The sequence below is a fragment of the Amblyomma mixtum genome, chromosome 3 (genome assembly GCF_055824585.1).
Source record: "Amblyomma mixtum isolate Tamu chromosome 3, ASM5582458v1, whole genome shotgun sequence".
In the NCBI taxonomy this organism is placed as follows: Eukaryota; Metazoa; Arthropoda; class Arachnida; order Ixodida; family Ixodidae; genus Amblyomma; species Amblyomma mixtum.
In genome coordinates this window covers 266,990,570-267,015,090 of record NC_143014.1, presented here as the reverse complement: position 1 = coordinate 267,015,090, position 24,521 = coordinate 266,990,570, and the positions used below count along the sequence as shown (strand labels likewise).

Genomic DNA, 24,521 nt, shown 5'->3' with positions numbered 1-24,521 from the left:
GTGAGTGTGCTCCAGGCTTAACTAAGAACCACAGTGCGAATTAGGAGCACCGAAAAGCTATCGTATTCTGCCCTGATTGGCTCGAATTGTTCTCCATTTTCACGCTTCACTTCTTGTAATGCTCGTGCTTGTGAAGAAGCATGTGATGCTGCGAGCGACCACTTCTGAATTCGAGTTTTTTTGTTCTTGACGCCACAGTCATCATTTGCGCCTGAGCTAAGAAGGCGCGCGTTAAGTGGTGTGTTCCGTTACTCTTGGTATTGCTCTCATGTTCATCACTGATGTTCCACCACTTCCAGCAAAGCTCTAAGCTTGAGATTGCTAGGCGCGCATCAAAATTTAGCCCGCAAACTCGCGCCTTCTATAAACACGTGTAATGAGGCATACTCGTAAGCCTGTTTAAAGCCTGTTTGGTCCCTGAACGTTTTTAGAACTGCTCGCACGGTGTACATATTTGGACGTCATTATGAAACGCATAGATTTTGTTCACCGAAAGAGGTGACTGTGTGTGAAATATACATATGTGTAGTCATATATCGTATTACAAGCACCACACAGCCTAAAAGAAGGCGTATAACAAGAAGCTTCTTTTTCGCCTTTCAAGATTAAATAATTTAAAAGGTACTAGGATGTTTCATCAGGCCAGTGTGAGCAGCTAAATATGCGCTCGGTAACGGAGCCACTGCAACTGCAAAAAGAACGTACCTGTTGGGCCGTGACAAGGAAACATAAAATGGCTGGCTACAATAAAATGCGTGCTTTAGTATGCGTCATGATATGAATTGAAATTTTTTATTCTTAATGTTTGGAGGTATTCCTAGAACTTTTTCCAGAAAAAATGTAAAAATTGCAAGCATGCATGCAAAGAATTTATTCTTGGATGCAAGATTGACGATTTTTTCTGTTGATTGCCACTATTACAATTACCATAGAGGCAGACATTTTTCTTGATTGTGCTAGACAGGGAGATTTCAGCTTGGCATAAATTATGTCATGTTTTCGAGAAAACAACTAACCGAAAAAAATTCATTTCAAAGTACTGTTACGTATATTGTGAAAAAAAAAAACTGAATTTAACTGAGTATTCGAGGTGCAGTCACTCGAGGAAAACTATAAAGCTTCCCTTGGCCCGGTAAGGCGTTCTAAGTATTCAGTGCACACAGCTTTATAGTGGTCCCTCGAGAAATAACAAGTTACTTCGCCGCTATGCAGTGACCGATAAGCCAGGGTCTACAGTGGTATCATAATTTTCTTTTTTTTTCCCCTCAAAAAAGCACACTGTGCGATTGTTTGTGTCTCATCTACGCAGGTGTTACAATATCTATCCTTACTGCACTAACAAACCGTGAGCAAGAAATACCTCGTATACATAGCCATGTTGGTCTGCATATACAAATGGATATTCAGCCATAATGAACTATGCTCTGCAGCTTTAGTTGAGCAGAATTGTTAGCGTTATTTATAAGCTTCCGAACAAAATTACGGAGCTCACAAACACGTGGCTTGCCTTCAGGCACGAACCTAATAAGCAAACCGCAAGCTTTGACATCAGAAAGCATGCTGCGCGCCCTGCACTTCCCCGCCAGCCGGCCTATCTCACCGCATTCGTCACCCTTTCCTAGTGTTTCGCCCACGTGCCCGTACTCTCGCCTGTGCCGCTTCTTTTTTTCACCGTGTTTCTGTAGACTGGAACGACGTCGCTACCATCACGTGCCCATCCACATTCGCCGAAGTTGTTACCGACTTCTTAAGTTAACACTTGTTCCATTTGAATTTTTGTACCTACCCCTTATGTAATACCCCCGGTGGGTCTTTAAGGTATTAAAATGAAATGACTGAAATGAAATAACGGTAAGTTTCGTTTGTTCATTTTTTTTAACGCTGTTGGGGAGGCCATCGCGGACCTTAAGCAACGTTCGACTACAGACACAACACCCCGACTTTCCTCACTTCCTTTCTTACTGCCCCTGGACGCCGCTAAGTGTGCGAACCCGTCGGGTGGGATGGGGCGCCATGTCGGAGGGCCTGTGAGCGGGCGTCTGTAAGGCAGCACGCCATCTGCTACTACGAATGCGCTCTGCTTGCCTCTCTCCATGGCAAGGTTATTAGAGCTTGCGACGCTTCCGCGCTGCCGGCTTGGCGGTTCCTGGGCTTACGACGAGGCGGCAGCGCTGTAGGGAAACGCTTGTTTACTCAATCTGCGTCTAGTCGGCAACGCTTGTATCGGGAGGCTGAAACTACTCTGCTTCTCTGGGCATCAAGGAACGGTGGCCTAGGCGACTACCGCTACTCAGCTCGTTAGAAGTGCTCAGCAGTGTTCTTCAAAGCCTTATCATGAATGTTCAGTGACCGGGGTAGCCTAAACACTAACGCTTTTCGGAGACTGAGAATGGGCGGACAGTAGTTCTCTTTCGTATTTTTTTCTTGGAGATGCGCGCAGCAAGCCAATGGCGGCATTCGATAAGCTGCAGCTGTATAGAAATTAAACTAACCCAACAGCGTGTAGGAAAAAAAGGGGAGATGGGGAGAAAGGCGAGAAGAGTCAAATGGGATGCTCCAGGATCATTTATTCTTCAGGTAATGGCTTTAAGGCATATGCCTGCAGCGGAAAGAATAACCCGCGGCCATATTTTGAAGCGATAAATTAGCTGTTCATTCCTTTACTCCTTTTTATTATTGGCCATTGCCGCTTTCGAAGCGACGGCTGGTAACCATGAAGCCATATTATTCGCTGGACCCAGTAATGAAGACGCGGCTCGCTCATAGCGAAAAGGCCAATGTATGAAAACGAAAAAGAATATTTCCAAAATAAGGCCCCTGCCTTTTGACAGCCAGAAAATGAACGAGGCGCGGGATGGAAGCCTCGGCGCCGAGAGAAATTACAGCCACTGGGTTGCTTTTTCGGCTCACGCAGACGATAACGCAAACTCGTTAAGATCCAGTTTCGCGTCGCTTACAATGCAAACGAAAGCGCATACTCAACCGTCTTGGCGGGGTTTGCGTCAATATGAACATTGTGCGCCGTGGCTGATTTTCCCTGACGAGACGATTGGCAGTTTTATTCGGTGCCGTCTGAGACTGGAAGCACTAGAATACTAGCTGACGGATTTCGAATTTCATCAGCATCAACATTAACATTAGGTTATTAACATTATTAACATCAACATTAAATTATTACAGCACGCTAATTCCTTAGCTGATTCACAGGGGCAGCATCTTCTTAAGCACTGTAAGACCTGCAAGCATGATGACCAAGAATGCACTCTCCTTTTCGGCAGGACTAAGGTTATCGGACGCACGAGGTACAAGAAAGAACGCGAAATTCTTGAAGCCTTGGAAATCGCGAGATTAGGGCCTGACAAATGTGTTAGGCGTCCATCCACTTGTACAGCAAGGAGCTGGAATTTCTCGGGTTGACGAGATGATCGCGCCTTTTTTGTGTTTTGTGTGGCTGAAGCGCCTGCGCTTTGTTGTTGAAGAAAGGAGGCGCTGATGCAATAAACCAGTTGCGCTCATCCAGTGCGCTGCTTCTCTCTTGTCCCGTCCTTTTGGTGCAGTTATTTATTACTCATACAATTATATGGCACTCGAAGACTGTCACTCCAGAGCCAGATGTAACTATGTAGCAGATGTCACTTCAGAGAGCTAGAGCAAGGTGTGTCAGAATTTCTAAATAGAACTGCATGAGGTGAGCGGCCTATCGTCTGCCGTCAGCGCTCTTAGGCCCTCAGTCCGCCCGCGCCTGACTGCTACGGGGGTACAGAACTTTATCTAACGGTGCGATCAGGCATGAACGCTGGCTCTCACTTTTCTGCCGGAAGCACGAAAACCAGACATAGACCATGAAATTTCCAATGAGCACTTCACTGATTACGCTCCGAACCAAAAAACCACTGCTAAATTGATACTGAACACATTTTTTTCTTGAAAAAAAGTGTTATTGATGGTTTCTTCTCATGTTAACACGAGCACCGTTAAAAAAGTTACGTAATGTTAACGCTACGCTGCTGTGAATTTCAGCTAGTGGAAAACTAAGTACGGACAGGTGGCGCTGCTGTCGTCCTCCAACAGCGACACTCGCGGTCAACGGTGCATTTTTGATGGCGCCTAATTGTTTGCATCGTCTATGGCCAGCAGGTATTCTGCTGCAGTGTTATTTACCTGCAAGGACCTCACCCGAACCATGCTACGCATTTGGTGATGCCTCTAACGTATCGTCGTACCAAGAGTGGAAAAATGCAATCGAGAACTGGAGGTGCGAATTATATGCAAGTTTCTGGAGGAAGAGGGGCTTCACAGCAATGCGAGCCGCCGTTGAGCACGCGCAATATCCGCCGTCATCGGCACGTATATTGCTTCGTTTGGATAATTAAAACGTGAAGACATGGTGCTCCAGATATTCATGAAGCGTACTATAGCAGCAAGTATAATATACCAGACGAGAAAATCTTTGACAGCAAACACAAGAGGAAGTTGAGACTCCAGTGACAGTGATGATCGAATACGGTCGTTTTTTGAGTATTGCACGAAGCACCTAAAAATAAGCTTCAGAAAACTAAGTCGCCAAACTAAGCGAGCGGGTAATTCGAGGGGAATGTTTCTCTTATTTTTCTGTCGTCAATGTCCAAACTAGGGGTGCTGGTTATATGAAGGGGCGATTATCACGCAAAAATAATTGGTATGTGTTCCTTTCAAGGTAATTTTTTCCCACGAAAATGAACACGCTCGTGCAGGTAGCACCATATATGATAGAGGTGGAGACCTGGGACTGTCTTGCAAGCCATTCAGTTTGTCGTCTCAACATCCTGAGACAGTTCAGAGCTTGCTGCTATAAACTTTCAGCGGTAAAGTGCGGTTTCCTGCGAAGTACTCATATTTGTGCTGCTCACCATTTTTGGTCATAGTAGCGCGTCTTTGATATTTTGGGAAGCACACCACAAGTCGCTGGGTCTAAGGGTTTTCTTTCTTTAAAAAAGAGCCTTGTTTATTAAACACAATGGCAGAAAATTCGGAATAGTTGCCTTTTATTTATTATCATGTTTGTCTGCACCGTTTTTTTTTACGATTTCACAGCACATGACACAAACTGCCGCAACTTTTTGTGTGGCAGGTCCCACACACCATTAGCGCTTTTTTATTGTGTTAATAATTGCTACACTATCTTTCGAAAAAGGTTCAAGGGAGAAGCATGAAACCAGTAGCACGCAAGGCCAGAATTATTTGCAGCATCAATTAGCGAACGAATTAAAATCACTGCCACTTCGGTCACACTTACAAAAAACAACAAAGAAAAATGCTTGCACTTTTAGTCGAGTAGGACAAACGTGCTTCGGGCTTCACATGAGAGCGCAACACCACGTCTCAACGTCTTGGACCTTTATGTTACTGATCGTCATCGAGCTTTATGTAACATGATTATTGTAGCGTGCCCCCAAACAGCATTATTTTCGGCGGCCATGCTCACCGGTTCTCCAAATGAGACAATGTTTATTCTAGCTTTCTTTGGAGATGCGCGAAAATTAAACAAAAATCATGCAAGAAAAGCGAAGGAGGAGGGAGGCATCAATCCTTCCTCTTCCGCCCCTTTTGATACTTCTCCGGAAGTCACAAAACTTTCACACGATCCTGAGCTTTGGTGTCGCTTCACTGCTGCGGCGGTTTACTGTACACCATCTCCGTGTCTTCTGGACGGTTGCAAGCGACCTCACACACTGCGAAGTGGCGTCAAGCGCACTGTTCACACTTATTCCGCATTTGCCCCTTGGGGGAGGAAGGGTTGCTTCCACCAAGGGTAAACTTACTGTGTACATTACTTTGATTTATTTTACGGCAGCATTCATACTCAGGAATTCTCGGCAAAAGCATTTTTCAAAGGGAAACCATTTATGAACGAAATTTTTTCATATTATGTGAGATTTTACTATAACAATAAATATATTCGAAGATCATCCGACGGCAGTTTTACTTTTTTTTATCAACGAATTTGCTATTGTGAAAAGCGTTCCCCATTGGTTTGCTATGGCAGTCTTAACTGTTCGATGCGATCGTTGGAAAGGCTTTAAAACAAATATTTCGCAACGTACCAGAAAAATCGACCATTACCTTCAATATTTCCAGAACCATAGCTTACAATATTGCAATATTTAAAATTTTTGTCCAAGAAAGCTGGCCTTGTATTCTTCTAAAGAAGACCATCAAGATATTGCTGGATGTACGATATGCGATTATTATGTTTGTGGCATTGTTTTTCTGGAGCTCACTATTGAGAGGTGTTTCAAATTTTACGCAAAAAAAAAATCAGTTATACTCCTCACTGTTGCGCCAGCTGGCCCCGGTAATGACTGACTTTTGCAAAGTCGTGGGCTTCGACTGAAACTTGAGATCAGAGTTGAAGGCGAAGTGCACTGCTGCCGTTGAAAACTGAGGAGAGGTAGCATGAGCTGACCTCGACTTCTACTCATAAAGTCGTAAGGGGGAGTACAGCGCGAAGAAGACGAGGGACGAAGGAAGAAGACTACACAGACGAGCGTTTCTTGCTTCGTCCTTTGTCTTGTTCGCGCTGTATCCCCCATGATGAATTATTACAAACTTGCCCAGCTGTCCATCCTTCATCATAAAGTCGGCATTGGAGTGATGTCAGAAAGTAGACTGAGGATGAAAGGAACCTCGCCCGCCCCACTAAAGTACCGCGCATATGGAGTGACGTCAGTGGAAATGTTTCAAGGTTCATGTTAGGGGTTCTGGGGATCATGCTGTCAATCCTGCGAATGATTCCGCAGCACACTGGTCGCTCGCGGCCACAAGCAAGTCCCCCTTCAGAGAGGTAAAACAAAAACGACTGTAACATCGGCGCGCGAAATATGTGAGGTCTTCCTAATGTGTCGTGACGGAGTACGCAAACACCACCTACTTCAATACATTAACTATACTCCAGGTTATGCTACGTCTCCAAGAACCGACCCCATTGCATGTACTCTCAGTTCTTTTGTGTATAGGATAGGCCCGAAGTTCCCAGTGCACAAGGTATACCTTGAGCAGCATAGACGAGCGCTTACGGCGCCTGCGCTGCCTCCAAGGTCCCCATGGGCAGGAATGAGACTCCTTCTCTTCCTGAGCAGATTTCGACCTTTAAGAATATCGTAAATGCCCTTCTACAGTGGTCAAAGCCAGACCCTGCGGCCTGGGGTGTTCTGACAAACCTTGTATCTTTCATTAAAGCTATGCTGATGTGGAAAGTTTCTTCTAGCAGCTGATGCTTGCACTTGTCTCACTTCTTCAAACATAATTAGGGAAAAATTATGCGTAAAGACGTGCACGGTCGAAGAATAGGAATAGCAACATGGTAACATGCACAGAAGCTGCAAGCCAGCGCCCGAGAATTGCATGCATCGAGCACCAAGACTGCCGTGCCAGCAATTTTCGCGCCCCGCTACTCTTCCGGTGCAGCCCAAGAAGCCCGTCACCTGTGTCGTCGCAGCCGTCGACGGGCGCCGTCGAGTCCACACCAGTGGCGAGCGAGATCTGCGTGCAGCCGGAGTTGTCCTCGAGCGCCACCGTGGACAGGCTGCTCGACATCATGTCCTCCTCCGGTGGGCTTCCCCCGCACCGCCACACACGCGCGCGCTCACACCGAGATCACACGCTCGCTCCGGCGGATGCGCTCAACGTCGCTCGTGTGTCCCAGGAAGAAAGCACCGGCTCATCCCACGGGAGCGGCATCCGGAACTGCGGCTTATTCCCGGCGGCGGACGCTCGTAAGAGCGTCGGTGGGTACGGTCGGCAAACAAGGCGCCAAAGGCACAGCTCTGACACGAGAAAAAAAAAAGAAAGCAAGAGGAAGTGAATGTCTTCCCCAATAAGGACAGACTATACGTTCGGGGTTACACTACGCGTGGAGGGCAGGACCCGACAAAGCGGCCATCTTGGCGACCCTGGACAGCGTCCGCGGAGGGGCTCGTTCGCTTAGCGAGGAGGCTGAGCGCGCCAGCTCTTCGCGTCCTAACGAACGGCGCAGTGATGAGGAAAGCTGGCGGAGCAGCGCGTTATCGGCGCGCTAGTCTCCCGACTTCCGCCTTCGAGGATTGTGTTTTTGATTGTTTTCTCTATTTTCGCGTCCGTTTTCTCCGCTCGGTCTGTTCCGGAGTCCTCCGCTGCGCGCAGTTACTAGGAGCTCGATCAAAATTACCCTCCGCGTCATCATTGGCCTTGTTGACTCTGCACGGGACGGACGCGGACGGTGTAGCGCTGCGGCTGCGAGGTCTCCAGCCAGTGCGCCTTCCAGCCAGCCTGTACAGTCCCCGCCCTCTCGTCTCCTCGTCTCCCGCGGGTGGAAAGAGAAAGCCTTTCGTTAGGAGGGCGGCGGGGCTAAAGCGCGGAAATCAACCGAGCGCTCGCCACTTATCACGACCCACTTGGTGCTCGATGATGCGCGCGCTTACAAAACAGCATCGAAATGACGCCGGGATTGCCGCGAGTCGCAGAAAAAGTTGCTGCGTCGCTTTTGGCAAATGAAATGGCCCAATGAAGATACACATAGCAGAAAGCGCGTGCGAATGAATCTGAGGAATGCGGCCTGACCCTGGGAATCTACTCCCCGCAAGACGGGTACGAGCAGTATTTCCCGAAGATACTATAATAGTAGCTAGCAGAGTAGTGAAATTATGAATGGGCATTTTTGGGTTCGCACGCGAGGAGAATAAAAAAAATGAAAACAAACAATTTAAAAATTAATACCAATTACTAGGGATTACGGTGCATCACTTGAACGTGTGCGTAAAGTGTAGTTGTAATCGTGTTCCGTGAATGTGCAATAGTCAGCCACCAGGCTATGGGGCTAAGGGCTATGGGCCTAAGCGACAACTTCAATCTCTAGCTTGAGAAGAGAACTCATTTTGCATGGCGCAAGCAAGAGAAATCGGGGCTTCAAGGCTCGTACTTGACTATACGTTACGTCAGTGGGTCTGGAAGCTTGCGACGAGCATTCCCTAGATGCGTTAAAGGAGAGCATAATTTTTAATGCCTCGCATACGGGACACATTTCACTCCAAAATATAACGGTTGAAGGAAGGCAATGGGAATGATGTTACGTGCACAATAAGCAACGCCAGCCAGAGTCTCCGTCCAGTCTGCGAAAGATGAACACCGAACCTAAGACAGCTTCAATTGATTGTTCCATGCCACTAAGAAATTCAGATAGGATATGTTCGCTCGTGTAATATACCATTGTCTTCCGTCTAAAGGAACAACTGCGGTATTTTTTGTCCGGATTTAGGATAATAAAGCGAGGCAATGTTTGGGCTAAAAATAAAGTAAGGTGCCGGTAGCTGAAAATAAATTAGGTCATACGTACATTAACAGAGTGTAGCATGGGTCACCACAAATGCACAGAGTTGATCTGAGAAAATGACATGCTAATGCTCGAGCAATTAGCTTCTGCTATAGCATACTGCACTTGTCAGTGCTCGAGTTTTTGTCGCGTCAAATGAAAGTAAGCTATACGGAAGGTGGGGAAAAAATTCCCAGTGCTTTCCTTCATGCTTTCCGGGCTGGGACTTCAGGAGGTGACCTTCCTACGCCTGCGTAAGAATGCTGCCGTAACCCGAGACGTACTGGCCAGTGAAAACGTCCCTCCCAACCCAGAGCCGCGGCAACCCGTTCTGCGAATGTCGACTTTACGCCGGCCTCCATACCGGTATGTTGTCCTTCGGCATTAGAAATCGCTTACGGCCGGCACCTTGCCTGCACTACTCCGAGTGCCTCTTCTGCCTCGTTAATGCGATAACACGCACCAATGCAAAGCTAACCCGTCCCGAAGGCCATTTTGTTTGCACGTAGATTTTAGCCCAAAACATTACAACTACCTTAACTACAAGTAGGGTGAAAACCTATATAGTTTAACAGAATGTCCCATAAACGACTGCTAATAATATTAATATTTGTTTCAGTGATCAAAATGTTTTCTTTGGCGTAATGCTGTGTCTAATGTCGAACAACAGAAAATAGCTAAGCTGTATTATCCAGAAAGCTGCTTTTCTGGAATTTAAAGGTTACCGTTATAAATATTACAATGAGAGGCATTATTATCACTAGAGGTATGCAGCACTCCTCTGCAAATTGTCATATTAGTCTTTTAGAGTTTTTATAACGCTATTCTCGTCGGTGCTGCAGCGGAAAAAAATCCGGCTCTCAGAGCGCGGCAAACCGGAACCGGCTCGTTGAAGCTTGTACGCAGCTTCAACTACAAGCGTATACGCATGAGTCTCGCGCACACTTTTGTTGCGGTGCCCGCGTGGCCGCGTAAGCACAGGAGACCCAGATCACGTATCAGGTGGAATGGAAAGGCCTTTCGTCATTGTGTGACGATGAAGAAGCACCGGAAACAAGGCTGAAACGCGCTGTTGCTCAGTGAGAAAGGATCAACGGTGTTTACGATGCACTTGCCGATTGTTTGTGCCGTTACCTTGAGAGACATTGTAAAGACTTCGGAAGTGTCGTGCAAAATAAACATGCAGGTCGACGCAGCTAAAACGCATGAAGTTGCCTTGTGGACACCGTTAACACTTTCTTACTACCTCGCTCTGATGGCAACTCCGTGAACAACTTTATCGTTCACATGGAGCACACACAGTGTTTATCGAGATCGCTGTATGCGAGAGCTATAGGCTTGCTGAGTCTCGATCCGGCTGCACTTGTGCCCGACAGTTAAAAAGGTGCAGAGATTCAGAAAAAAAAAGTTGTCCTTGTAGGCCGCAGCTCTGCAGAACTAGAAGCACAACACCACGTGACATCGGGTTGGTTGAGTGTGCCGCGTGAAAGAGGCTGAACGTACGTTTTTTTTTCTTTTTTTGTGTGATCAGTTTTCATTTTAGGCCAGGCCACGCAATATTTCACATCTACTGTTGGGAAATAGTTACACACTACTGCACTATACAAGAAATAATTATTGCATTGTTTCTCGAAAGGATCGTTGTGACTAATTAGAAACCAGAAGATCGATGTTCGTCCCACAATAATGCAGGCGTTCTTAGAAGCGCGCTGATGAGCAAATGGGTGCAGAAACGTTTTATATTATTTTTGCTCTATTTCTGCCCAGCAGCAACTCCTAATGAGGACAGATACTCCTACACATGGGCAATATAACGCAAGCTGGGCCCATGCCCTTGTCACCTAAACGATACTACAATTAAGCTAATCCAATACATCAGAATGCGACGGATGTGCACACTGTAAACAGAAGAAGTAAAAAGGGAGTAAACTGACCTCTAGCGCACACCCTTTTCTAAAATACAGTGCGCTAGAGGACAGCTCACTGCCTGTCTACTCGCATATCGGTGTGTGCGGATTTAATAAGGCTCCCATTCCCGAGAAGAGGCCAAGTAATCACGTTCGCCGATAATCCTTCCGCTCCGTTCTGTTTAGTCCAATGTAATGAAGCGGGGACGCCTTTTTACAGTCTCAGGCCGCAGCTATAATTTGGAGCTTGAAAATACGAGCGAAAAATAAACGCGAAAAGAAAACAAGCGGGAACTTGCTGGCGTGAGACGAAATGAGAGCGCTTGTCGTGCTGCCTGCTTATGACAACTGATGAAACACTTTAACGCTCGTTTTTATCGTGAAATAACAAACTGATGCGGACGACAGAGTCCGCGATTAAATAAACTTCGGCGCTGTTGCTCACGGATGAGCTCCAAATAATAGCAGCTCAACGTATGTGGTTAAACGAGCGAAAAGCAAAAAGGAAAAAGAGAGAAAGCAAAAGAGGCACCCTGTCAAAACACGCTGTGCAGCGATGCGAGGTCGCTCAGCTCGGCGCGTGGGTTATGTTGAAATCGCGCAATAACCTCCGGCTCCCCAGGCTCCGAACCCTCGTAGGCGCCTGCATCGCCCATCAGACTGAGGCAGAGGCAAAATAAGCTGTGGTGAGACGAGCCGAGTCAACGCGCCGAACACGTATTGCCTCGGGGCGCCATCGGCCGTGAAGAAGAGCCGCTCTCGGCCTTTACGCCCGCATCGGTTTATTTGCCGAAAGGCAGTTTGGCGCGGGTCAGAGAGTCGACCGCGAGAAAGCCGTTCGGAGGAAAGCCCGTGCGCCCGCTGAAAGCTGGAGCCAGGGCTAGATGCAAGAGAGAGGAACGCCACACACACACACAAAAAAAATTAACGAGTGAACTGCACAGAGTTGCCTAACTTTGAGCAAGATTCCAGTCCACGGGGCGTTAACGCGTTTCACCCTCCCCTGACGCAGGCCGGTTGGAACTGCGTCCCGCAGTTCGACAAGGGAGCCCACATATAAGCAGGTGCAAGCGACTTCGGCGAGCGCCCCCTCTGGGCAATCCCCGCAGAGTGAGTGACATGAAGGCACTCGTATAGTTAGCTCCGGCGTGCTGACGTGTCCCTAGATGGACGGACGCTCGAGGAGCGTCGGGGTCGCTCACTCTGATGCGTGGGACGTGCTCGGAATGACAGCTCCCGGTGCAGCGGACACACATGAACCCTGTCGCGACTTCGCGAGTGTATACCGAAGGGAATCGTATTTTTGCGTTTCGTGTTGGGGCCAAGCGATACATATACTCTGCCTGAGTTTCCCCTCTGCTGGAGGAAACGTGTACAGAAAGGGCTTCTCGCCTGAAGTTGAGTTGGATTTCGGACAGGAGCAATGCAGTGGCTAGCACTGCATCAAAGCCTCCTTTATGCAGCGCCAAGGGGTCCAAGTCGGGTTTCGAATACCGATGTTTTGGCATTGGTACTCTGGCAAAATTACGAATGAGCTGGCCCACCCGCCGAGATTTACTCCGCCTTGGCTAGTTGGCAAAAATATTATCCCGACAAGCTTCATGGTGTGGTCTCAATTCTACGTCAAAGATTTCTTGTCATTAGCTTTTTGAAGACCGGAAGTGACTGCAGGCACTGATGCTCCAGCACCTAAACGTTCATTCAAAGATACCGTGAGCCTTCGCTGATGGCAGTTTTTGTTTCTGGGAATTCCCGTTGCTCTCAGTACTTCCAGCGTACCGGTAACGGTAGTTGTAGCGTAGTTGTTTGAGGACTCGCACCATGAGAGAGGGGCTGGTTCGTTCCCCAGTATCGCCGAGTACCCATCGGTTTTACAATGGTAACACGCCTTCCGCAGGCCTAGTACTCGGTTCCTCTGGGGTGAAATGCTTCGCAAAATGGGTCTTTGACTCCGGTCTTCGTGCAAACCAAACTCGTTAGCCATGGCACACTTCGCCAACTTGCCCTTGCTCCATGAAGATAAAACACAATCCCTATCAATAAAGCACCAAAAGCTATAGAGCTAGGCCCTGCGCAGCGTTAGCAACAACCATGGACCTGCGCTATTTATGAGCCCAGTCTTTTTTCAAATTATCTCTTGAGGGCGGACAAATCAAACGATCTTTTGCGCACTTGCACGAGGAAGCTGGACAATGGAGACATTTTTTATCTTAAGCGATAAAAAGATGCCATATTGATGCAGCTTATCAACAAAAGATACCAAGCGATTAATATCAGCGCGGAAACTGGTCACAAAGATTGAGAGGTTACATAAACTGAAAGGAACATGTATTATCGGCAACAAAAGCTTGCAGGATGGGATGTGCGGAAAAAAGAAAAGCTCCATTGACTGGTTACAGCATCAAGCGGGTACAACACCCGCAAAAACAAAACTTTTCACTGAGAATAAAACAAAATAGAATGCTAGCGTTCAGAGGAGACTAAGGCAACGCTTTGGCTACAGGCACCTACGTAATTCACCATCGCCGGTCATTGCATGCATTAAAATCGCGCAATACTTAAAGCCGTTTATTCTCATTTCCGCATCTCAAGTTTTACAAAGCCTACCTATGTTATGCCGCTCTAAACTTTTGGAGTATTGTGAAAACAGAACCAAATTCTCAAAACTTCAATAGCCAGACAATCAGGCTGGAATTTTCAAGGCTGTTAATGTATTACAACGCTTCCTGTTCGACAGTGGCTTTGGTTACCGCAAGATGGGTTGTCACAATTGTAGAGGTCACTGACGCACGCTGAATGAACTGTTCTTACTAGACAACCGGTTTGTAAATTCGACCCTTGATTTTCTGATAGCCGCTGTTGCTTCCATCAAAATTATACTTCTTACTGAGGCAAAATATACGATCTATGGCTATTATACTCGACGGCATTGAGTCGTCTCACGAAAGCTCTCCATCTTTGTTGAACGGTTACTATAAGAGAAGGCTGCATAACGTTCGTAAGCTTTCTACATTTACTTGTAAATTTGCTGCCATTAATGTGGTACTCGCTTCGTAAGGGAGGCTTTGATCGTGCGCATGAAATGAAAGTGCAACACAAAGATTTAAGGACGTCGTAGAAGCAGCAGCATTAAAATGCCGTGGTTTCCGTATCAGTCTTCTTTCCTGAGCCTCAGTTTCATAGCCCGGTAGTGTTTTGCAAACCAAATTAAGGTGCGTTCTAGCTGAGCCGCATCACGCGAGAACTTGGTCTTGCGCGCGGTTGCACACCGGCAAATAGAAAGCCTTTGTACCAGCGCAGCCTTCAGAAGGAGCACCCAAAGAGCCGAAGCGCAAACCGTATGCAAATGCGTTACGGTTACACATGTCACGTACACGTGGCACATTGAAGCTTCGGTACGCTAGCTTCCGTAAAGCGACGCCTAATTACCACTCCGACTCCGCCTCGGGTGCGCGTGCTCGCTTCAGTGCGCAACGTTCCACGCATAGAAAAGAAACAAATATAGCCAACACAAGGCTCTTCTCTCCATGGGAAAACTACTAGAAACGGCGAGCAAATGAAAGCCACGAAGTTTCGCCGCCGCGCCTCGCCAGCGGCGCTAGCAGCGCGCGGTGTTGCCCGAGCTGTTGTTCACGCAACTGTCCGCGCGCGCTGTAGTCAGTGGGTGCAGCTCCAAAAGCGCTCCTGGTGCGCCATGTTTGCTGCACCTTCCCGCAGACTCGACGGAGCGAAACCAGGAGGCCGCATACCTTGCGTCGTTTGCATCATCGGCGCAAGAAGGATTCCCGGCGCGGAAGGATGCGCTGTCCTTGGCGGTCGCCGTCACGGCCGAGTCGCTCACTAGATGACCGGTCGACGTCCATTCACTGCCGCGGCCGTCTCGAATCGAAAGCCGCAGCGCGGACTATGCTCATGGCTGCCACCAAGGCGCACGCAATGGAGCGTTTCGGCGGTCGCCAATTGAAATGGCCGCCTGCCACGCGGTGCTTGCCTACAGCACCAGTGGCGGCGGTGGCCGGTCGGCACTGCGAAAGGACGCGCGGAGGGTGGGGGGCGTTGCGCGCTTAGCGTGTTTGTCTGCGTGTCCAAGCGCCTCGCCACGCATAGCAACGGACGCGGGGCCGGCCCACAGCCGCGGCCGGCCCGGCGGAAAGCCATTAGCGGCCCTTCATTACTCATGTAAGGACAGCGACGGAGGACAAATAACGTTCGCCGCCGTCGGTAAATGTTTCAGTCGCTCCTCGGCCGACCCACCCGGCGGGGAACAGTTCGCGCTTCCAGCGGCAGCCTGCTCTTATCCCGAATCCATCACGGCGTCGTAGGTATAAACACTCGTGAGGCCGAACAGCGCGGTAGAATGTTTGCGGGCGTCATGTCTGGTTGCGTTATCCGTGCGATGTCGCGGATGCAAATCCGCGATGACGAATTAATAATTTTGCGCTCACTCACTGATCGAGCTACATGCCTGGTTCGAAGAGAGGAGAAGAAAAAACACAAACATGCGATGAACGAAAATATTCTTCCTTTTGAAAGAAAGTCGTATCACTCTGCTCGAAAACTGGTGTGGGTAAGGAGCGCGTCCTGGTTAGCGCAGAGGAACAAAGGTTGTATTCTGACCGAAGAAAGCGACGCTGAACACAACATAATTCATCATCCGAGATAACGTATCATTTTCTGTATCCGGGATCCTGTAAGATAATGAGATAAAAATAGGGCTTGAAATGCAAAAAACGGAACATTTTTACTTTTGTCGTAGACCTACACTTTATGAAAAACTGTGCAAAGTTTTCTTGCTTTCAATTTGACCAGCATACTCCGTTTCAGAAGTCTTTTTTTAAGTGCCCATTCTCGCCGTAAGCTGTCCTTTTTCCTTCTTGTTTGTCGTTTGCCTGATATCGGCTTGTCGATTGGTCCGCTCTGACCTGCACTTCTCAAGTAAAGCGGTATAATGCCACCTATATTACCCTAAACTGAAACACAAATCTAATGTTAAAAAGTGCCGATTTTTCTTGCAAAAATGAGCGCTGATTTTGTAGTGCCACGATCATGAATTGCTTGCGACACATTAAATGGTCAGTACGAAGTCTATACATGTCTTGTAGCAATGCACTCGAAGCCAAAATTTTTTGCAGTGCCCCACATTGTTTCTTTACAACATTAACCATCAACGATTCAGGTGAGTTTGCTAGCCAATTACCCCTTTGTAGTAAAATTCCACAAATGTTCAGATAAGATTTCAAGTGACATTTTCCCAAGCCATTCCTAAATGAACTCTTGCGCCCTTTCATCCATTCTCTAGGGTAATTCGCAGGAAAATGCGTGAAATGGCTTCATTGCATTCTGGCATAGCATATAATAAACCGGAAACTGAAGAAAACAAGAAATAAAGAAGAAATCAAACGTGCGCAACAAAATCACGGGCGTCGTGACTTACGCAACTCGGTTTGCACGGACGGTAAAGTGGGGCCTCCAGAAGCAAACATCAGTCGCGACTTTTGGACGATATTTGTTTCTTGCCTATAGACACTTGTCTTTGCTGGCTGGCCTTCAAACAAAACTGCAACCCGACTGCGATAAACAACTGTCCGCTCCTGACAAACGAGGACTGCAGTTGGAGTCTGGTCGCGTTGCTATTGATCTGCCAGGTTTGGATCTCATCACACTGCGCTTGAAATATTAGCAGGCCGCCTGGATCTTGTCACAGTGCACGTCAAAATTAGTCTCTTTCGGCCAGTGTCTGACTATAATTTGCGCGACTTTTAGGGTTCTTTCTTCCTTTTCAGCAACGGCTTTCTGCGACGGCAGTACGAAACTGCGCACGATATGGTCAAGTTCAAAACGTACGTTTTTTTTCTAGTCCTGCTAGAATTATCATTAAAGAACCATAAAACCTATGCGGATGAAAGAGGATATCTCAGAACGCAGAGCGCACAAAGATAGACAGGTTGTTGGTATTCTTTTGCGCAGTTCGATACCCCGAACTGAGAGACCAACCATCTCTCTCAAAAAAATAAAAACGCTATCTTCATAGGGCGCGCTTGGCTGACGCGAGTCGAAAACACGCGAAAATGTTGACTCTGCCCAGCGCGCGGCCTTGGTTTTTTCAAATACACACGCACACACAGTGTGGTATCGTGCACGCGTGTGGAAACGGGTCTTGTAAGATAGGAGCCACGGTCGAAAATAGGCACCAATCGAAGAATTCGGGTGCTTTGAAGCCGCCTCCACGCTGACACTGATCTCGTCTTTTCCCGCGGCCAATGCGAGGTAGAGGGGGGGAAGCAGGGAGAGAGGTGGGGAGAGACTCGGCTAACACGCGTCCGCACTCGACGGAAGTCGATACACCGATATCGGTAACAAGGCGCCCCCTGCTACAGTGGCGGTGGAGAAAGGTGCACTTGCATATGATTACTGGGATTCGGCACATAGGCAGGAAGGCAGCGTACGTCCCCCGAAAAAACGACAGTGGCTTGCCACGAGCTGTCGGTGGGCGTACCTGTGCATTTGCATCCTCTCTGGCGAGTGTATAAAATCGAAGGCAGCACCCCGACGGCGACCGCACTGCACGCACAGAGGAGCTCCTAGATTCGCTCCCCTTCCTAGTGTTTGATTTGTGACAAGTCGGCCGCAGCGGCCGACCATATGCAACGGTATAACATTGCGTGAAAACAACGGCGCCGAACCCCGTCCGTCCGCTGTGCGCCCCCTACGTTAATCTGTGCGACATTAAAACTCGCGGCAGCAGATATGAAGGCGCCCTTTGTGGTAAACAAATCTGCCCCGGCGTTCCTACGCGATCGTTTCGGTCCCGCCCTCCCTGAACGTCCGGCCCTTCGGCCCTCTCTTTTCGTCTCCGTCCGAATGTGACGTCAACGTACAAGCGCCCAATCGGAGCGATAGCATGGGGTGCTCATGCGACATTGAAGGTCAAACGAGGAAGTCACTGAGGCCACGAAGAGAAAAATCAATGGTGTAATTTACGCACAACGATCGAAACAGAAACGACAAACAGCAGTTTGGAGAAACTAGAGTATTCCCTGTTTGTTTTGAGAGTACATGAGAAGGGTGTTCGGTATGGTACGTTTCGTATCTTGGTCATCTGACGAAATATCAAAATTAATATCCAGAGCAAAGTATTGCTTCTTATTCTTTTGTTGTCTTTTTCTCCAACATTTTAAAGTCCATTGTGGTGTCCCCTTCGCAGAGTGGTGTTAGTTGGGAGTATTAAGTTGCTCGATGACTGTACTCGCATGAGATACGCCTCACAGCGCTGATGAGGTGGACGACGCTCAAATGCAAGCGTCGCGCATCTTCCTCGTAGGGCGAATGCGTATACAAAGCAAGAGTCGCAGTTCCGTCACCCAACAAAGCCCCCTAGACTCCTTAACGCGACCTCTGGCGCAAGCTAAAGTCAAACGCAGTAGATGAGATTGAGATGCGTGCAGGATCAGAGCAGCGATGTTGCTAATGCTGCGAGGCTGATGCGCAAGCGTTGCAAAATATGGCTGCATGGAGGCTGCGAGAGCTTTTGCCGATAATCTATACATGGCGCACAGTGCGCACCTGCTGTAGTAGCGTCGTTAGCGCGAGAAGAAAGTTAGTGTAAAGGCACGTAAATAACGAAATATGCCAGTATCTTGGGAAAATGGAAGGTCTAAGTGAGTCCGAGTTTATTTGCGCGGTTTTGAATTTGTAAGGAGGTCAAGCAAATATTCTATGCTTTCGTTTTTCCTCTTGCTGTTTAGACAGCTCAGCTCTATGCAACGCCCATTTCAACGTGGGTCGTCAAATGTCCTATTTTCTGGTGCAGGGACGAAAGCCGCTCAGTACCACATATTTAAATGCCGCAGATAGGCGCACACTGTGGTGCTTTCCTAAAACAACGTCACCTAGACACTGCATAGGTCACACCGTCCGCATGACACCGTGCTGAGATGAAGGGGAATATTTGGCGTGTTATAGAAACAGCATTCGCACCTAAAAAAATTCCTTGCCTGTGTGGATACGGGTCGAAAATCTACATTCAACGAACATCTCTCGAGCAACACCTATTACACAGCCATACTGGTATCTAAACGAAATGCACATTATTTCTGGTACTAGTAGCCTCTAGTGTAACCACAGCATAGAAGAATATTACAAATGAACGGCGAGCGGCGTGTTTATGCACAGCGTCAATGCATAAAGCGCTAGTTACTCAATGTCGTGTGCTGAATTCATACAAAATCTATAAGTTAGTGCAGCGCGAAACCATAGTTTTATTAGAGAAGTGTAGGCTACAGCCGCGCTATACTGGATGGTTTTTTCAGGTGAATAAAATTTAGAAAGGGTCAACTCCCAAAAGGACTCCGTCTTTGCTATGCACAGGTTTAGACACAAGTAGAAGCCTCTTTTTTTTTAATGTCTCACCAGGCCTTAGCCCAGGCTAACGCAAGATATAGCCTGCTGAAACACTGGTGCAACCTTTATCAAAAAAGCACAGCTCAAAACTTTTGCTTATCAGCTGTGTAGTGGGGCTCGCTATAGCATCCCAGGAAATCCTAAGCTTTGGGGGTAGATCTGGAACGCTGACGATGCAGAAGGATGCCCTGCGCAGAATGCAGTCAGGTGGGCTGCATATTTTTGACAAAACCTGTATATTTTCTGCATGTAAATATGAACGCGATTGCCTCGTATAAAATATGCACACTTAATGGGACCTGAGTGGAAAAGGAATTGACCCCGAGCTGAGGATACGCAAAGACGGGACTCCTGCACCCAGTTGCGCTTTAAAACATAGTTTCATTAATCAGCGCCTTCGCGTGTGAGTAAACAAAAGTTTCATGACACCATTGTTTTGATGGGGTGAAGAAAATCTAGCGCAGAAGCGGGTATAGGAACTCCGTGATTATTGCGTCATTCAAACCCGGTCTCGAAACACAAGTAGCGTCTTAGCTTTCGCTGCCAGCATCAACCCGTCGCTGTGTTGATTGGGGCAAAGTGTCCCTCTGTTGAGCACAATAGCGCAGGTTGTAATTGTAGCTGCATAGCCGGACTTCTCCGAGCGAGAGCCTCGACAGGAGGTGCGCCTTGGGGGCCTGCCTGTTTTTTCCCACCTCGCAGGCATCTTGAACACACCGCGGGTGTACAGCTAAAATGCGTCCTTTTATGACCAACGAAACGCTTGCAAGTGCATGCTTTGGGAGAAATTTACGATATGCATTGAAAAAAGCGCTCAATAAGAAGACGAAAAAGATTTGTAGCTTTCAGAAATTCCTAACACTTAACCCATCTCTTCGTGAGTTACATTTTCAACATGCAGGGGTTGCGTAAAATTATTTTTACTCATCGCTATGCCCGGCTTCGTGCGCACCGTACGCACTGTCGCACTGTACGCAGCTGCGCACCTCCTGCGAATAGGTTTATTGGTTTATTAGGGTTTAACGTCTCAGAGCGACTCAGGCTATGAGGGACGCCGTAGTGAAGGGCTCCGGAAATTTCGGCCACCTTGGATCCTTTAACGTGCACTGACATCGCACAGTACACGGGCCTCCAGAATTTCGTCTCCATCGAAATTCGAAATAAAAAGGGCCACAAATTGGGCTTATGCCGCACGAGGCGGACTTATGGTTGATTGGCGGGGGAACTTATCACTCATCCGTCAAGGCAACTGTTTGGTCTAAGACCCTTTTCCCAAGCATTTCACCCTAGAAGAGCCGAGCACCAGGCCAGGGGACATCTTGTACCCATTAAAGAAACCGGTGGGTACCCGGCGGCACTGGGGATCGAACCCAGCACCTCCCGAATGCGAGGCGGATGCTCTACCACAAGGCCACGCTGTCGGGTCAGCAGCCAAGCGCCGTAACCACTGAGCCACCGCGGCGGGGCACCTCATGCGAATAGTTCGCGAGCTTCACGGCTCAGCCAATTATGTCGATCGTCGTTTGATAGAATTTTATCGCATTGAGTGAAAAACACATTTTCAGGCATCTTTAAGCACCATAATGTACCTTCGCTGTTGCCGGTTATATTCCATCGACGCTGATCTATCTTATCACCTGAAGAAGCGGATTTAAGTACGTGCTACAAGAGGCCTTAATGACACAAGGCAGCGGCTGCCACTTACACAAACCAGTATCTGAAAGCCGCAATGCTGTAACGGACACAAATGTTAGGAACACGAAGAAACATACAAACATGTGACTGAAGTTCATTTCGTTCGAGTCCCGAACGTCTGTCTTGAACGGGGCGCTTTTTCTTCGTGTTAGAAACCGACAGCCTAAGTAGTTTGCGGAAGAGCTGTCACATCAGCACATTTGGCATCAAGGGGATACGTTATGGTACGGCGGACTATGCTGCCATGCATGAATGGAACCTTAAAGCTAAGATTTTACACAATTCCTTACTTAACATTGCAATTAGATCGTTTGGGCGACTGTGCGGCGAAATGGAGCCACGCGGACTCGTCCGCTAGAAGATTCAGGTTTTCTGCGATTTACGTGAAATAATTGACGATAGATGCCGCGAGGTGCGCGGGTCTTCCAGAATTTGAAATAAAAAGAAAGCGATAACATACGATGACACTGGAAAATATTTCGGTTTTAATTTCCAGTATATTAAATATGTAAGTAACGATGTACTGCTAATTAGCGATCTCTCTGTAGAGTTCTGAACGGCATACTGATACAGCTCAGAAGTGGAGGAAGTAGAAGTGCTTCGCCATTTTGCTTGCAGCCGCTCGGCAGCCTGGAGCAGTTCTGTCCCCGACTGTGAGGCGCTTAATATTCGTGACAAATCTGATGGAGGTGCTGGGTACGCTTCCAGACCCGCTTAGGCTACCGACCAATACGGATCTCACCCCAGTTTACCAGCGCCGCGGCCGCCGCCTCTGTGGAGCGTCCCCTGAATTCGGACTCCTTACGGCTGCAACCAGGGCGACGCAATCTCGGTCTTCGGAGGCACCAGCTGCCATGGCAACTGAGACCAGGCTCCCGGCGCACATCCTCTGTCACCAGCCACGAACACCCTCGTCGTTTCATGGCAACGTGTTCGAGGACGCCGAGGATTGGCTCGAGATCTTTGAGCGCGTTGCCCGTTACAACGACTGGAGCGACGACCGCAAGCTCCACAATGTCTATTTTGCGCTTGAAGAGTGGTCTCGGACATGGTTCGAAGGCCATGAAATCTCGTTTACATCCTGTGAGGCCTTCTGCCGCAATCTGATGGCCGCTTTCCCGAATGCAGACCGTCGAGAGAGAGCAGAAGCTGCGTTACTAGAGTGTACGCATGCACTACGAGGACATGACCCGCCTTTTTAAACGCGCTGATACCAACACGACGGAAAACAAGAGGCGTCGTCACCTTATGATGGGCGTATATATATACCAGTATATTAAATATGTAAGTAACGATGTACCGCTAATTAGCGATCTTTCCGTTCAGTTCTGAACGGCATATTGACGCAGTGTATGCCGCATGTTCGCCTAGCGCCGACCTGAAGCACGCGCCGCCTCAAAAGAGAGGAAGTGAAAGTGACAGCGATCTGGAGCTGTGGTCAAGACGTTCGTTGAAGCCCGCCGCTGTTCCTTATGATCTGTGATCTCCCCCATTCACGTGGGAAAATATAATATCCGTATCACAGTGGAACTCCTCTGCAGAAATACGACAATTGTGCTACTTACATAACGTTGATTATGACAAATTAGTGGTCTGATCAAAAAGAAAGGGCTGAGACTGCCACTCGCATACATAAACTTCAGGAATTATGACATGTTTTCAGAAAAAGAACTGCGCGAGATCACCCAATGCAACTGGGGACCATATGTTTATTCTAGGGCATCTGTCTTTCATGCCAACCAGAGGTTTAAATAATATCTCGGCAGTCCCTTTCAAGAGCTGATCAGTAAAGGTTATGAAAGAAAAGAGCTATATGCATCTGTGCTTCCAAGGTACGCGAAAACAACATCTGTGTTCTATGCAGTTGGGGGGATTACTACGGCCCTCATATTCATTAATGGCCTTTTAATGTTGACTAACACATGTGTATATCGGTTTGTTCGATGTAACTGCAGTGTGCAGCGCGGCGCAGACGGATAAGGCTGGAGACAACAAAACACGACTTACCTCGTGTCTTGTTCTCGTGCGCGTTGCTCTGCTCACTGCAATCTTTTGGATTTGGCCACTAACACAGTGTAAGAAAAGAAAAAAGAAGATCACGGGCTTCTTATTGTGGTCCCCAGAGTAATTCACCTGAATTCTCTCCTGCATGCGTACATTGTCCGTGAGCCTGTGTGACTTGACTGATCTCTGGCTGTCACCTTCAGTCCAACACGGTTTATCGGACAAAAGTTCGGCCTCGGCGACGCCCGTAGTGCGTCGAGTGAGCCCGTCTGAGTGCTGTGGTGTGGCAAAGACAGCAAACTCCCCACAAATCGATCGAAGAAAGCCATTCGCGGAATGAAACATGCTCTCTTTTCTGTCTTCCCTGGATTATTTCTGTGTATACCCGCGTTTGCCACGTACCCCGAGGCAGATTGGGCGCGGTCTACAAACACGGCAGGACATCATCGAACCATTCGCTGCGGCCGTATATAGCGTGTGAGGCACCTACTGGGCTGATGCGCCGTTGTTTACGACCACTTGCGCGGCAGTGGCACGCTCTGTTCCGTCGAATGAAACGCTGCTTTGACGACGCACAGAGTCAGCCCGCAGAGACAAAAGGAAGCACAGCTGTGGCCTAGCGGCTAAGTGGCGGTCAGCAAAATGCCATTAAGAAGCGTTAGCGCTACGGTGCGGTAGTAACTGCCTTTTGCGGTTCCTTTGGCCTTCGAGCAATATCACTCTCGAGTTTACTGCTCTTATTTGTTGCTGCGCACGCATCTTGTTCTTTCTTTACTTATCGAACTTGCAAATAAAATGAAGTCGTTCTCGGAGGAAGGCTAGAGTTTTCCCTGATATTACCGCCGCAAACTTGCGCGTCGCTGTAAAATGTGTTATCGTTCGCAAGTGGGCGTTCCGTGCCAACGAAAATGGAACAAAGCATGGCTGCATGCTTACAAATCACCTTACTGAAAGCGTTCTGTCCAGTCTTCCTGGAGACCACCACTGCTGCTGAGTACTATAGTAGAGCGCACGATCAAGACCAGGAAATACGGACAACACCTTCTAGTTTTCACTGCTGCCACTGCTTGCTGAGTAGCGCTGAACACTCAAAATAACCGCGGTAACTTGCAGTCATCGGTACATCTCATTGATTTTATGTGGCAGTCGAAAATAATTTAAGTGAACGCAAGAAGCATTATATAGGTTTT

The 24,521-nt window shown here is 48.0% G+C and overlaps 1 protein-coding gene across 2 annotated transcripts in view; it reads right to left on the bottom strand.

Annotated features, from left to right (window-relative positions):
* Window positions 1–24,521, bottom strand: part of LOC149354669 (mechanosensory protein 2-like) — a 381,157-nt gene that overhangs the window by 245,605 nt on the left and 111,031 nt on the right. Inside the window, exon 1 of one of the 2 annotated variants that reach the window (XM_089583451.1) lies at window positions 14,982–15,129. The exons of the other annotated variant lie outside the window; for it this stretch is intronic. Coding sequence (XP_089439577.1) covers window positions 14,982–15,000 — 19 coding nt within the window. The 5' untranslated portion in view covers window positions 15,001–15,129. Of the gene's footprint in view, window positions 1–14,981; window positions 15,130–24,521 lie in introns of those variants that run through there. 2 annotated transcript variants of the gene reach the window in all.